Source organism: Schistocerca cancellata, chromosome 4 (genome assembly GCF_023864275.1).
Source record: "Schistocerca cancellata isolate TAMUIC-IGC-003103 chromosome 4, iqSchCanc2.1, whole genome shotgun sequence".
Lineage (NCBI taxonomy): Eukaryota > Metazoa > Arthropoda > Insecta > Orthoptera > Acrididae > Schistocerca > Schistocerca cancellata.
This window is the reverse complement of record NC_064629.1, coordinates 148,685,567-148,701,137: the sequence shown is the minus strand read 5'-3', so window position 1 is coordinate 148,701,137 and position 15,571 is coordinate 148,685,567. Positions and strand designations below refer to the sequence as shown.

Sequence of the window (15,571 nt, the reverse complement as noted above, 5' to 3'; positions counted from 1 at the left end):
AATTTCGGCTCACTGATTTTATCCAACATTATTTTGAAAAATATATTTATAAGTTGTAAAATCAACATGTAAAAATATTTTCTGTCGATCGTCTTGTGTATAATATATGTATCCGAAAAAAGATTTAGATAGACACATAAATAAATGAATACCAGCAATATATTGATCGCTCATTTGTGGTTGTGGCGCCAAACGTCTGGTGTCACGGTGACTATCAATGGCGCCAATATTGAATGCAAGCTGCAACCAGGCTTTTGAGATGTAGCTATTCTGTGGGAGTGGGTATCGTTGGAAACTCTTTGAGCGCTGGGCGGAGTCTTGTTTTACACCGCAGACTGGAGATGATGATGGTGGTGGTGGTGGGTCGTTAGTGCAGAACACGCAGCGGGGTGAGGGAGGTTGTGTATTGATGGCAGGGTGTCGTCGGACCGCAAGTGCTCATATAGTGACTGGTTGTGAAGAACGAGTGTTTTGTTGAAAATTATGTTGCTCAAGAGACTGCCTTTCATGTGAACTTTGGTATTGTTTACGGACTAAATGTCATTTGTTATAAGGTTATGCATCTGACGTTTGAGTGCATCTCCACTTTGTAATTAACGAAACAAAACCTCTGTACTCAGTGAAGGATACGACTTACCTGGACCAAACCATAGCTTTTAACTTACGTTTTACCACATACGTTTGGACAGTCTGCCGCTGCCATATAACGATCCGTAAGTTCACTGTCAACTTTTCACTGCTGTCATCGTAACTAATTCATGGGAGAAGCTTTTCTTGATTTTTAGTGTTCTTGCTCCCAATTTCGATGAATATAGTTATATTTACTTACTTGCCGGTAAAGAATTCTGTTCATTCGTGGAAATAGTTGAATCATTATGCAGTGACAAGTACTTATTGACGTTTCGTCAAGCAGTCGAATGTAAAGCGTTACCAAGAACTCTTTTGAATTTTCAGCGAGAATAAGAAATGAGGAACCATTTTTTAAAAACAAGAAAACTAATATTTTGTTCCTCTTATTGCTTAAGTCGTTGCATATATTATATCGTGTCAATTTGGTGAAGTGAGCGGTAGGCTGTACCCCAAACGCTAAAGGAAAAAAAATCGTAACTTTGACATATGTACCTGGTAGACATCAATGTTGTTTGGGCTAGTGTACTGACAGCGTTAGCCTGTGTAGCCTGTACCCCAGTATCGCCTATGTGACGGCTGTTAAGTTAGCGTAGATTTAAAAAGCTGAATTTGTCTGTTTCAGGTTTGTTAATTTCTTCAAAAATCTTGGAAGTTTTCTCAATTGGTTCCCATAAAATTTAAACAGCTTATTGATAGATAAATATTTATCAATTAGTTTACAATAATTGGTTGTGGAAGGGTCTTAAACTGGCATGTTACATTTTAAGAAAAAATTGTTGTTATTTTTTTTCAAGGAAAAGTAATCGATAATATGTATTGTGGGGAGCTAGTGATCGAATTGCAATAAAACTGTGATCGGCGCTCTTTGTTATTTAACATGAATTATTAGTGATTAATCAAAAAATATATTTCGTGGAGGGCGTATATTTTGCACCGTGTGGCATAATTTTTGTGTGCCTTATCTAAAGTATATTGTATTTGTACGTGAATTCTCTTTGAAATTAGTCGATAGCAATATGTGCGCACATTTGGTCTATAACACTGCCCCTGGTTATTGTGACACACAAACAAAAGGTATTCTGACATTGTCAAATATGAGTTATATTAATGTTGTTGTACATAGGATTATGACACTTTGCTTTCTGGTCTGCCTTCTGTATAGAGTTTTGCTCCATCATTGTGCAATTTAGATTTAACACCTCATAGTGCAGTTGGTTTGGTTCTCCACAGGTATCTGAAAATGTAGGCCTATTGACTGTGACTAATGTTGCAATGTGTTGCACTATATTAATGATGGCCTTGGGCAAAACTAGATTTCCCTCGAATTTTCCTTTAATTTATTGATTATTTTAGTGTGTTTAAGTGCTTCCCAAAAGTAGCCAGTGGTACTACTAACCCTGTAAGCTTACATTTACTCTTTTGCACTCAATGAAGTTACCAGCTGTGGTATTAAATCATTTGAAAACTTTGTTAGTGGTTATTACAGCAACTCTGTAGTTCACTAAACTCTTTCTATATTGTGTTTGATAAATGGCTGATTGTGTCATTATGACACCCACACTCAGTTGGCTACAGTCTGATCGTATAGAGTAGAAAGCTTCCATTTAACAAACCTGACTGTAGTGAACTGTCAAATCTTTAGGTACTGGTGTATCATATGTTCAGCATCTATGGTATCTTTTGGTGAAATTAGTGGTTGTGTATTTAACAACATGTGAGTTAATTTAAGTGCAGGAGTTACCACTTTCAATTCAAAAGTTATGTATTGGACCTCCCTTGCATTTTTCGATATGGCATGGACATAAACATTAGGCTTAGTTACTGGTCAGTTTGTTACCACAATGAGATTTTCTGCTTTCACATTTGTAGACTTTGCCACCTTTCAATCAAATTGTCAGCTTCCAACACAACCTAGACATTTTAAATTAATTTGAGGAGATTAGTTTTTATGCATTTGAGGAGCTAATGAATTACTAAGTATATTTATTTATTTATTTATTTGTTTGATTACAAAAATAGGTTTGAAGATGGATGCACATACCTTAAAGCAGTTAATGCTGTGCTGCAGCTCAGTCTGTCACAACAACAAAGATTTTTTTTTAGGGGGGGGGGGTGTTGGATCCAGTAAGTAGCTTTAGCCAGAATAGCAGTTATCTCCCATGATTCGGTAGAACTGGAACATCAGACAACTATACTTATAAGTGTGACATGACAACTGTCACAAGACACTTTGAAATGGTATAGGCCTATCTAGGAAGTTCCAATATGAGATTCCATAATATGTTAATCGTCTAATAGTAGCAATTTATGTGTAATATATTAAAATTAGCCTTGGAAAAACTGTGTGTTACTATTTACATTACAGGACTTTGTTTTTGTTTCCTGTGGAAAAGTATGACTTATAGACCACAGGAATGCTTAGCAGTGATAGAAACTAAGATTATTAGTTTGGCAAGAGTTTTTCTGTCACTGCATGCCAGCATATTTGACAGTTTCATTGTGATCTGTTGTCTTAATAAATTATCTATCAGAGCAAATGCAGTGTCAAGTTAAAATGAGACCTATCAAAATGCCTTTTTGTCTACTCATCTTATCTACTGTTTCCAGAGTAGTACGAACAAAATTACTATGTTTTGTGTATGTACAAAAACCTATATAATTTTAATTCAAGTAACTCGCTTCCATCTCTGAATATTAAAGTTTAAGGTCCAAAATTAAGTATACAGTACACCCTGTGTAAAAACAGTGAAGGATGGCAATTGTATTTTTTCATTTTAAACTAATTTGAGGAAATTAGTTTTTATGCATTTGAGGAGCTAATGCATTACTCAGTATATTTAGTTATTTGTTTACAAAAACAGGTTTGAAGATGGATACACATACCTGAAAGCAGTTATTGCTTCAATAAGAAAGTACTGGTAAACATTTGTAGAATTGTCTGTTGACTTTCAGATTTCTGTCAATACTTGATCAATATACTCAGAGATGAGCAAAAAATTTTTAAAATTAAGTCATTTCATTGCTGCAGGTTTTGCAACGCTCTATAATGGAAAGAATATAGAGAGATATTATCATGGGATGCAGATCTGCAAATTCTGAGCATCTGGTGCATTAACTTTTATAATGCCATTACATGGAAGAGGCCATTTCCGTTGTTAATAAAATGGGTATTATTGCCACAGCAGTTGCACTTCTTGTACTGAATTATGCTAAAGGTCTGTACATTTCAAGGTATTGGCAGTTTAATAAGATATATGTTAATTCATTTCCATAGTCAGATGTCTATGTGTAGATTCCAGTTAATTGTATGCATCAATTGCATCAGCTTATTAATTAAGTGTACTTGAAATTTGGTAATATTGATTAAAATATTCAAGAGTTAAATAGTTGATGCATGCAACAACTTGTTTAAAAAATTACTTTTCTAATCAGTAAGAATTTGTTAATTGATAACTATGAGAAGTATTCATGGACAGTGTAAATATAGGATGTTGTTTCTTCATAAGAGGAACAGTAGTTCGTGTATCCTTTGCTTCTGGTGGTGGTCTGCCCAGTTCAGTCACACTGTACATATGTAAATTCCATCACTTCCATGTATAAATGTGTTTTGTTGTTATAGCTACGTATAATGGGACTTGAATCCCAAATATTAATCCTGGATTACATATGTTACTCAGTGACTGAAAAACTGGTGAAAGCATGTTTTACAAAGTAATTTGCCTTTTTAGAAGGTACAGAAGCCATGTTGGCTTTTAATTTAATACAGTGACATACAGTCTGATGGTCAGGAGGGGAATGCCTTTCTCTCTTTCTGTTTGTGGACAAATTTTCTTAGCTGGGATAACTCGAGCACACTTTCACTACCAAGACTGAAATGAATTCCAGCCTCAGCTTTGTTGATTATGGGAGTTGTAGTTGCACATAGTTTCATTAGGTGTTTATTTTGTAGTTGTAGTAGTTCTGTGGGGTATTGAGGTTAAAGTTTGTAATTTTTTTTTCTCCATCTTGGTTTGCATGAAGCAGGATTTGTCTGTAGATGTATTCGAAGGTGATGCTGAAATTTAGAAGGGGAAAAAAAAAAAAGAAATGAAAATAAAGGCATAAAAAAAGGCAAAGACAAGTGGGTAGTGTATCACCAAAGTGAGTGTCATCAGTTTTGGTGGTCTAGTGGTGGAATGCATGCCTGGAAACCTAAGGGCCCCAGGATCAAATCACAGTTTTGACTGTGAAACTTTACCCCTCAATGATGTGAAGATTCAGCAAAATAACATGGGATTTGGAGTCAACAGTAAACTGTAGGTCCCCTTTCCCTGCTAAGATTACTGGATTAAGTTAGGGATGTACAAGTCACCAAAGGCTTAAAACAGGCTGTTGAGCCGTATGAAATCATCATCATCCCAAGTGATTGTGAATAAAATAAAAGTATGTGGTGTTTGTGTTCGTGTTCTCTCTCTCTCTCTCTCTCTCTCTCTCTCTCTCTCTCTCTCTCTAATGTATTTATATGCCGCTATACGTATGTTTACATCAGTTGTTGAAATTTGTCACTTAAAAGATTTATCAAATACAGTGACCACAGATGAATGAATTTTTTTATAATCTGCAAGCAAAATAAGTTCATAATGGCTGGTGCAAGAATCTGATTGAATTTATGCTCATAAATAAAACACATTTGTTTTAGTTAGCTGGACATCAAAACATCTGAAGTTGGTAAAGTTGTGAGGTTCCATATCCTTGGAAACTGATTGTGTCATTCATTGACAATATAAGATAAAAAGCAATTAGCAGCAGATTTTTAATTAACAGGTTTCAAATCTGGGTCACTGTTGTAAGCAGTTTTTAAAATTGTGTAGTGATTTAATGTCCATACATTTAGCATGCTGCATCCTCATTTTTCTAAATAGAATATGCTCTGAACTGACTCTTCTTAAAACAAGAGAAATAGGCTTTAACCATGGAAGCTCCATGTTGGAATATCAACAATGCAAGGAAAAGATAGGTGGCTATATGCTGTAAAGATGACACTTAAATTGCATACATGCACAGGTAAAAGATGCTGAAAGAAATATTTCCTAAAATGTCTGTCTCTTGTCGTGATCTTTCCTTACTTGTCCTTTGACAAGATTTAGTCCTCTAGACTGAAATTTCAACCACATCAAAGAGAAAAATAAATTGTATGAAATGTGTATTTCTTCTTAGTCACATTGGTATAGAATGTTTCTCACTGTAAAGTCACTTCTGCATTTGGATGCAAGTTCTTAGTCAGTTGCTTTAATGTTGAACAAGACGCTTGATGATTTTCCCAATTATGGCCGCTATGTACCCTGTAGATATAACCCCAGCCATAAAATTTTTTGGCTACCTATTTGAATATATTTGTTGTCAAAGCTTTGAAGTATCAGTCTGTTGGAGGTGGTATGTCTTGCAGCTGAAGCATCTGAAAAAAAAAGTTCAACCACAGTGTAATATGGAAATTAGAATGAGATCTACTTGTACAGTCTCGAAGTACACCAACTAGTGACTCATGGGAAAAGTCATGATAAATCAGAAAAAATTTCAAGAGCAACCAGATATCAAACCAATAAAAAGTAATTATTTCATATTTTGTCCTACAAAGAAATTATACATCATTAGTCTTGTAAATGAAAATAAACTTATGTAGGCTGCAGCCATATCGAAGACAAACTTACTGATTTGTTGTAAGTGAAATTTCCTTAAATTTTTAAGGCAGCAGGAGAGTAGAGGGAATGGGTAATGCAACGAAACTGTACAGAGTGACATACACACCCGTACCCATGCGCACCTGAGAGAGGGGCCAAATTTTGTCACTTCCAATTCCAAATGTTTTGTAACAGATTGTGCTCATTAAATGATATTCATGGAACATTGTTGCTGAATTTCATTCTGTAATTGTTTGAAACACATGCCTTTCTTATGCCAAAATCATGTTTGTGTGCAATGTCAGGTGTCCTTCATACAACATATAGTTGGTTGTAACTCGAGAAACACCATCTGAAATGAAAGATTGTTTGATCTGTAAATGATAGTGCCATGCACCAGATGATAGAACTTTTATTAATTTGACAGTACGTTTGAAGATTACTTGAAAACAATAATACTGAAGTAGAATGAAAGACAGTTCATTCCCACACTATAGTATACAGATTTCACTGTAACTTGAATAAAAGTACACAGCTGCTTTTCAGCAGGAGAGTCATCAAAAGATCATTACAAAGCAGAGAGCAGTGCTGTGAATAGCTAATATGTAGTGCATAGACAGGTAATAGTGACAAACCTTATGAGCATTCAGACATCACAGTTAATAAACAAGATTACAGTTAATTAGCAAATTTTAGAAACAATTGGCAGTAGCTCCAAGTGTATGTGACACTACAGGATACGAAACTCCTTACTTCGCACAGATTTACCATCCAACTGTTGGTGGTAATAGCATTGATAGTTACTGATAACTAATACCTGAAAATGATGCTGTTTCAATATCATATCACTATGAAATGAAATGATTGTATGGCATTATTGGCTGGGAGACTCGGCCACCTCGGCTATCCTGATTTAGGTTTTCCGTGATTTCCCTAAATCTCTCCAGGCAAATGCTGGGATGGTTCCTTTGAAAGGGCACGGCCGACTTCCTTTCCTGTCCTTCCCCAATCCTATGAGACCGATGACCTCGCTGTCCAGTCTCCTCTCCCAAAAACAACCCCAACAACCCAACTCAGCCGCCTAGGGCAAGTCTTTTTATTTGATGCCACTTCAGCAGTTTGTACAGTGTTGATAATAACACAACACCCAATCCCCAAGTGGATAAAATCTGACATGGCCAGAAATTGAACCTGGGATCTTCTCATCTAGAGACAGCAATACTGACCACTAGACTAACAGTTGTCAGCCAACATCATTATTATTATTACTGCTCATAGTTCTCATTCAGTTGCAGAGAGAAACTTGCTTCCTGACTCGCTTCCCATGTCATGCGGTTCCATTTATAGTGACATCATTGGTAGGACATCAAGCCTCAATCTGCCTTCTCTAACTAAGATGAAAATACAAGAGAATTATATTTCAGAGCATTGACTTTGTCCACAGTAACTGATAGACTGGGTTTTGCTGGAGGTTATATAAATTAAATGGAACTGGGAATGAATAATGGAAAGTAGGCATATAGCTGCAGCTTAGACATTAAAGTATCTTAGGATATTGTAATTGAGTTCATATTTTAAGTGTTAAGACTCTGCTTTTGGACCCTGAGGAGAGTTTGCACAGAACAAATGATTTGCAATACCAGGTGGTACACCCCCTGCGGGTCCAGGTGTTAGAATAGGCCCGAGGTATTCCTGTCTGTTGAGAGGTGACTAAAAGACTCACACATTTCAGCCTTTATGTGATGCTCCCCTGTGGGGTTTGACGTCCATATTTCAAAATTCTCCCTGGCAGCGAGCCAAATGGGGAAGGGCGCCTTACATGGTGCATGGAGTCCATCGTGCGCTGAGACTTTTCACATCCTACGTCAACGTGGATCTGCACTTCCGCACATTTTCCAGCTGTTGGGCGAGGTCACCCTCCATCTTCTGTGCAGTATGGTTTTTTGCGCTGATGGTGGTAACAGACTTTTTTGCACCTGATTCCAGAACAGTAGCCGGTCCGTTGTGGTGGGGCCGCCATATACCCTGTTGGTTGCAGCCCCCTGACTACACAGGGATTGCTCTGCTGATGCCTGCACCGGTAACTCCCCACGTATGCCAAGGGGTAGATGCCCATTGCCCCAAGGCATTGTGACTCCTGGCAATGGCCATCCTGCCAGGTGGCTTCTGCTGCGGCTGGGTGGCTCCTGTGGGGAGGGTCCGTGGTTTGAGTGGGTGGCAGCAGGGTGGATGACACGCGATGAAGCGTAGTACATTGTCTCTTGCTGGTGGTCAAACAACAGCAGTCTCTAAGTGTTCACGGGCTCAATTCAATGCACAGAAGTACAACCCCAAATTGTTCTCTTCCCTGGCCATGCCACGGGAGGAATGTCAGGCTAAGGATAGCAGCAGCTCATATTTGCCCTGGTACCTTGTATGTGTGAGAGCTGGTGGGGGAATCTTTCATGATGATGAAGCCTCAGTTTTTTGTTGAACAAGTTTGGGGAGGTGGAGGGATTGTCCAAAATGAGATCTGGGTCAGTCTTGATCAAAACAGCACCCTCTGTCCAGTCACAGGTGTTAACTTGCTTGTGACAAGCTGGGGGATGTTTCTGTAACAATCACGCCCTGTAGTGGAACTGTGCCCTTTCAAACCCCTCTTGAAGCTGTGGCTGTCAGAATAAGGACAAAGCAGGAAATAACTGTCTGCAATGTATATCTTCCTCCAGATGGTGCAGTATCCCTGAATGTATTAACTGCACTGATTGATCAACTCCCTAAACCTTTCTTACTTTTGGGGAAATTTTAACACCGATAGCCCATTGTGGGGTGGCACCATGCTTACTGGCCAAGGCAGAGATGTCGAAACTTTACTGTCTGTTTGACCTCTGCCTCTTAAATACTGGGGCCACGACACATTTTAGTGTGGCTCATGGTAATTACTCAGCCATTGATTTATCGATTTGCAGCCCAGGACTTCTCCTGTCTATCCACTGGAGAGCACATGACGACCTGTGTGGTAGTGACCACTTCCCCCATCTTCCTGTCACTGCCCCGGCGTCAGGTCCACGACTGCCCAGATGGGCTTTAAACAAGGCAGACTGGGAAACTTTCACCTCTGCTGTCACTGTTGAATCTCCCCAACACGGTAACATCGATGTGATGGTTGAACAGGTGACTACAAAGATCGTTTCTGCGGCAGAAAACACAATCCCTTGCTCTCTTGGGTATTGCCGGCGAAAGGCACTCCCGGCGACCACCCAGGAAGTCGCTGAAGCAATTATGGCGTTTCAGCGAGCTCTACAGCGGCATAAGCGGCACCATTCCCTGGAGCACCTCATAGCCTTTAAACGGCTCTGTGCCCGCGTTCGCCAACTTATCAAGCAGGAGTGTTGGTCGAGATATGTCTCGACCATTGGGTGCCATACATCACCTTCCCAAGTATGGGCAAAGATCAAACGTGTTTTCGGGTACGAGACCCCAACAGGTGTCCCCGATGTTAACATAAATTGCATATTATCTACCTACACAAACGCGATTGCCGAGCACTTTGCTGAGCACTATGCTCAAGCCTCTGTGTCTGAGAATCACCTCCCAGCCTTTCACACTCTCAAACAGCGGCTGGAAGGGAAAGTCCTCTCGTTCACTAAACGCCACAGTGAATCCTATAGCACCTCATTTCCAGAGTGGGAGCTCCTCCGTGCCCTTGCACATTGCCTCAACACAGCTCCTGGGCCATATCAGATCCACAGTTAGATGATTAAACATCTCTCATCTGACTACAAACAACATCTCCTTGTCATCTTCAACCGAATCTCGTGCAATGGTGTCTTTCCACCGCAATGGTGGAAGAGCACCATCATTCCAGTGCTCAAACCTGGTAAAAACCCACTTGATGTGGATAACTATCGGCCGATCAGCCTCACCAACATTCTTTGGAAGCTGCTGGAACATATGGTGTGTGAGCGGTTGGGTTGGATCCTAGAGTCACGAGGCCTATTGGCTCCATGTCAGGGCGGCTCCCGCCAGGGTCACTCTACCACAGATAATCTTGTATCCCTCGAGTCTGTCATCCAAACAGTCTTTTCCAGTTGCCAACACCTGGTTGCCATCTTTCTGATTTACGAAAAGCGTATGACACCACTTGGCTACATCATATCCTTGCCACATTGTAAGAGTGCAGTCTCAGAGGCCCGCTCCAGATTTTTATCCAAAGTTTCCTGTCACTTCATGCTTTCCATGTCAAAGTTGGTGCCTTCCACAGTCCCCCACCCCCCTCATATCGCATATCCAGGAGAATGGAGTCCCGCAGGGCTCTGTATTGAATGTGTGTCTATTTTTAGTGGCCATTAATGGTCTAGGAGCAGCTGTAGGGCTGTCCATCTCACCTTCTCTGTATGCAGACAACTTTCACATTTCGTACTGCTCCACCAGTACTGCTCTACCAGTAATGACAATCCACTCACTGTAGTGGAGACCTATCGATTCTTAGGACTGGTTTTCGATGCCTGATTGACTTGGCTTCCTCACCTTCGTCTGCTTAAGTGGAAGTGCTGGCAGCACCTCGGTGCCTTCTGCTGCCTGAGCAACACCAACTGGGGTGCAGATCACTCTACTCTGCTGCAGCTCTACAGTGCCATTGTTCAATCCTGCCTTGACTGTGGGAGTCTGCTTTATGGTTTGGCGGCACCCTCAGCGTTGCGTTTACTCGACCCACTCTGGCATTTGCCTAGCAACACAAGCTTTTAGGAGGAGTCCGGTGACCAGCGTCCTGGTGGAGGCCGGAGTCCCTCCATTGCAGGTTAGGTGTGCAGAACTGTTGGCCAGTTATGTTGCACACATTCATAGTTCTCCTGTGCATCCAAATTACTGTCTCCTTTTCGCATCCACTGTGGTTCATCTCCCTCATTGGCAGCCCAGTCCTTGCCTTTACCAGCTATACTAAAGGTCCATTCACGTACACCTCCAGGCTTGGCCTGGACCTTTCAAATGGCCCTAAGGACTCAGTTCACCCCGCAGCTCTTCGCTGCCACTTCCTTTAGATTCTTCACATGTACCAAGGCCATGAATTGGTTTACACAAGTGGCTCAATGGCTGATGACCACGTTGGCTTCACGTATGTCCATGGAAGACATACTGAACAGTATTCCTTGCCTGATGGCTGCAGTGTTTTCAGTGCTGAGCTGGTGGCTATATCCCGTACTCTTGAGCACATTCATTCATGCCCTGAGGAGTTGTTTCTTCTGTGTACTGACTCCTTGAGCAGCCTACAAGCTATTGACCAGTGCTACCCTCGTCATCCTTTGGTAGCGACCATCCAGGAGTCCATCTATTCCCTGGAATGGACCAGTCGTTCAGTGGTGTTTGTCTGGACCCCAGGTCACGTCGGCATCCCAGGCAACGAACTTGCTGACAGGCCGGCCAAACAGGCTGCGTGGAAACCGCTTATGGAAATCGGCTTCTCTGCAAATGACCTTCATTCAGTACTAAGCTGCAGGGTTTTGCGGCTTTGGGAGACGGAATGGCATAACCTCAGTACACTCACCAAACTGTGTGCCATTAAAGAGATCACGAATGTGTGGAAGACCTCCACGCAGGCTTCTCACAGGGAGTCTGTGGTTTTCTGTCGGCTCCACATTGGCCACGCTTGGGTGACACGTGGCTACGTCCTGTGCTGTGGTGACTTGCCTCAGTGTCGGTGTGGCACCTGGCTGACAGTGGCCCATATCTTGGTGAGCTGTCCTTCTTTGGCTGCCCTACGATGCACTCTTCAGTTACTGGACTCGTTGCCATTAATTTTAGCTGACAACGTCTCATTGGCTAATTTAGTTTTATGTTTTATATGTGACAATGGGTTTTATCATTCTATATAAGTTTTAGCGCATGTCCTTTGTCCCTTTGTATTCTCCATTCTGATGCTTTTAGGCTGGATGTTTTAATGTGCTTCTCTCTGTGGTTTTCTTTTCCTATTTTGTCCATAGTAGTTTTGGTTGTCCTTCTGTCATTCTTCTGGTTCTTCCTTTCTCCAGTTATTTTGCTGTACATATCCTTTCGTTTCTTCTTTCCTTTGTGTAGTTATTTTACTGGGAACAAGGCCATTTTACAAATCTACTTGAAAGAATAAAATTATATTGCGGCTGGTACGCAGTTTTCTATCTGTGAATTTATTTGTGTGATATGTACACTGTATATGCGGTGCACACCTACTCTGTCAGTAAAATACAAGCAAATCATATCCTGTAGCTCTTTGCCCACCCTTTCCCATCCCTCTCCACCATAGCATGCCCCCCCCCCCAAAAAAAAAACAAAAAAATCCCCAACTAGTTTATGGAATATTTGAATTTATATTATTGTATAAAATCTGGCATCATTCTGTACATTCTGGTTGCTATGGGCCTTTGACTCTTATTCATGTTAACACTTCAGTCAGAGAACTGAAACTACTTAATGGAACACAAATTTTTGAAAGTTATGATGTAGATAAAATATTAAATATAAACAATGGACAGTAGTGTAGGTTGAATAAGACTAGCTTAAACAAGTTTATTTTAAGAATGTGCTGGTTCTTTTTACCTTCCAGTGACCCTATTTACTTTCTAGAAATTTATACCTTACTTGTGAATAGTCTGTTGCATGAACATTTATTAATTTTTGAACATTGATAACCATTTTTTGTTAATTATGTTAGTGATTATCAAATTTAAAGTACTTTAACAGCAGGTATATCTTACTAGTCAATAGTGCTTTTGAGTCAGCGATTTTTGCATGGAAAATCAGAGTGAGGTGATGCTGTGGTTAGCACACTGGACTCGCATTTGGGAGGAAGACGGTTCAAACACGTATCCAGCCATCCAGATTTAGGTTTCCCATTATTTCCCTAAACTTCATCAGGCAAATGCCGGAATGATTCCTTTGAAAAGGCATGGCTGACTTCCTTCTCCATCCTTCCCTAATCCGATGGTCCCATTAACCTCACTGTTTGGTCCCCTCCCCCAAACCAACCAAGCGATCAACCATGGAAGATCATACATTGCTGGAAACTCAGCTTGAGTGGAATCTGCTTGCCTTGTGTTTGTGCTGTAAACTTTGTGTCAGATATTGAATATCGTATAAATTACCATTTCAATCACTAATCAGAATTTGCAGAATTTTTGTCTCTTTTTCTCCATAGGTCACCAAGTATATGAATCCAGGATCTGTGCTGAGAAAAATGTTCAGATGCACCATGCACCTGATTCGCATGAATATTTGAGCACATTTAAAGCAGAGGTGAGTTCTGTGACAGTCATATAGCTTTCTTTCACAAATGCTTGCTTCAGTTAATATTGTCGAAGAATAGTTTAGCAGTCAATATTGTGTTAGACGATGCTTTGCTGGTAGTGGGGGAGTGTGTATGGGACTGTAACAACAGCTTTCTGCTTGCCAATTGTGAGTAGTAGTGTCACAAATATATTGCGGTATTGGAACTTGAATTTTCTGAATGTAAGTTAGAATTAAAAACTCAAGAATTTCAGCTGTTTATTTTTTGTTTTGTAATCTTAATTTTGTTTGAGCAGTTATAATTTTTAGATTTTTTCAAGCCACATGAGTCTTCTAGAATGTCAACAATTTATGCTTTTATTAATGTTATTCAGTTGCTTGTCACTGATTCAGTTGGGAACACACTTTATGGTAAACTGTCTGTGTAACTGGCAGGAAAGATAACTGGTAATTACTGGATATGAGATCTGAATGTTAAGCAAACACCGTTTTTTCAAATGTTTTCTTCAGGTAATAATCAGCTGTGGATATATGTTTTGAGAAATTCGTGACACTTGGTTGCATTCGAACAATTTATTATTTTGTTACTGGTCTCCATGCAAAAAACTAGTTAATGCAAGTCATATCAGTTGTGTTGAACAATAAAGTCACATTAGTTGTCTAATTCAGGAATAATAATCCAGAGAAAAGTAATTTTTCCACATCAGCAACCTTCATCCCAACATTATTGGGTTGTGTAGAACCCTCTGTACATTATCAGGTACTGCTAGCATGTCATTTACAGATAAATGACATTAAAGTGAGTTTGCTTGATGAGTTAACACATAATTTTGTATCTAAACTAGCAAACCAAATGTTGCTTCACAATTGATAAATGTGTATGTGAACTGGATGTACATCCCTCTCTCTCCGTCTCCTCTTTCCTTCTCTCTCTTTGTCCATCCCCCCCCCCCCCAATCTACCCATCTCTTCCCTCCCTTCTATCTGACCTTAAGCCCTGCTTGTTGTTGTTGTTGTTGTTGCAAACGAAGCCTTGATGAGGAATTGAAGTACCTTAAACTCAAGTGGGCAAGTTGGTTCGGACAGTTGGTATATGAGATATGAGAGAGACCTCTCCAGCTTCAGGATCTGGGAGGATAGTAGCCTTAATGCCAGTATTTCACATAATGTTAGTGCGAGAGTGTAGGATTACAAAGTTCCAGACAATTCAGATTCCGTAGTAGTATTCTAATCATAAGATGATATGCCATAAATACAACTTTGTTTTCTGTAAAACTGATGGTGAGGAAGAAAACAATGTGTTCACAATTTTTGTTTAAAATTATGTGTAAGAAGAAAGAATATATGTGGGGGAAACAATTTGTCTTATGATATACGTGTCGAGCAATCCTAATTAAAACTGCAAGAAAGAAAATGAAACCACATATTTTCACAGCAAAGCATTTCCTTTCTTGCAGCTGCATTTAACAGAAAACCTTTTCATTGTTGTGTGGAAAGATGTATGTAGCCTATGTCTGTCTGAACATTTATTAGAGCATTGAGTAAAAATCTGAAGTAAATCAGTCTAAGTTTTGATACTTTTGGTAGAAACTACTTACCTTTTTATAGTAGTATAGATGCAATTTTGTGGGGGAAAAATACATTAAGTATGACACAAAGGTGCTGAAACATGTTTGGGTTTGTGTGAAAAAACAGTGTTAAAATAACAGGCGGGCCTCATGTCTTGTAATTTTGTCTGCAAACACAGTCACTGCCAGAGTACCAAAACCAGATTATGAATATAAGTCACAATAATAGTACCTAAGATATGATACATAAGATTGTTGAATGACTAACTTGCCTGCTCACAGTTTCCATTACCATGCGTTTTCGGTGCTATAGAATACTTATTTTTCCTTGAATGGTATTCATTGACCATGCATATTGCGATAGACAGGCGAAGTGTTGCATTTGTACCTCATGCTTTACTTTTCATTTGCAATTTCCAAACTGAAATTTAGCTGTGCCACGTTCTTTGCACTGTGTTAAATAAAACAAGAAGAAAT

General features: G+C 39.8%; 1 protein-coding gene across 4 annotated transcripts in view; it reads left to right on the top strand.

The window, feature by feature from the left end:
- The first annotated feature begins 354 nt into the window (after positions 1-354).
- The window catches only part of LOC126185192 (bone morphogenetic protein receptor type-2), a 382,730-nt gene continuing 367,513 nt past the window's right edge, over positions 355-15,571 (top strand). For 3 of the 4 annotated variants that reach the window (XR_007536982.1, XM_049928059.1, XM_049928058.1), the window contains exons 1-3: positions 355-713; positions 3,659-3,845; positions 13,438-13,535. Coding sequence is in view for 3 of the 4 variants with exons in the window: in XM_049928059.1 (XP_049784016.1) it covers positions 3,764-3,845; positions 13,438-13,535 (180 nt within the window). In the remaining variant the exon portion in view is untranslated. The remainder of the gene's footprint in view (positions 714-3,658; positions 3,846-13,437; positions 13,536-15,571) is intronic. The other variant, XM_049928060.1, reaches the window with a different exon arrangement.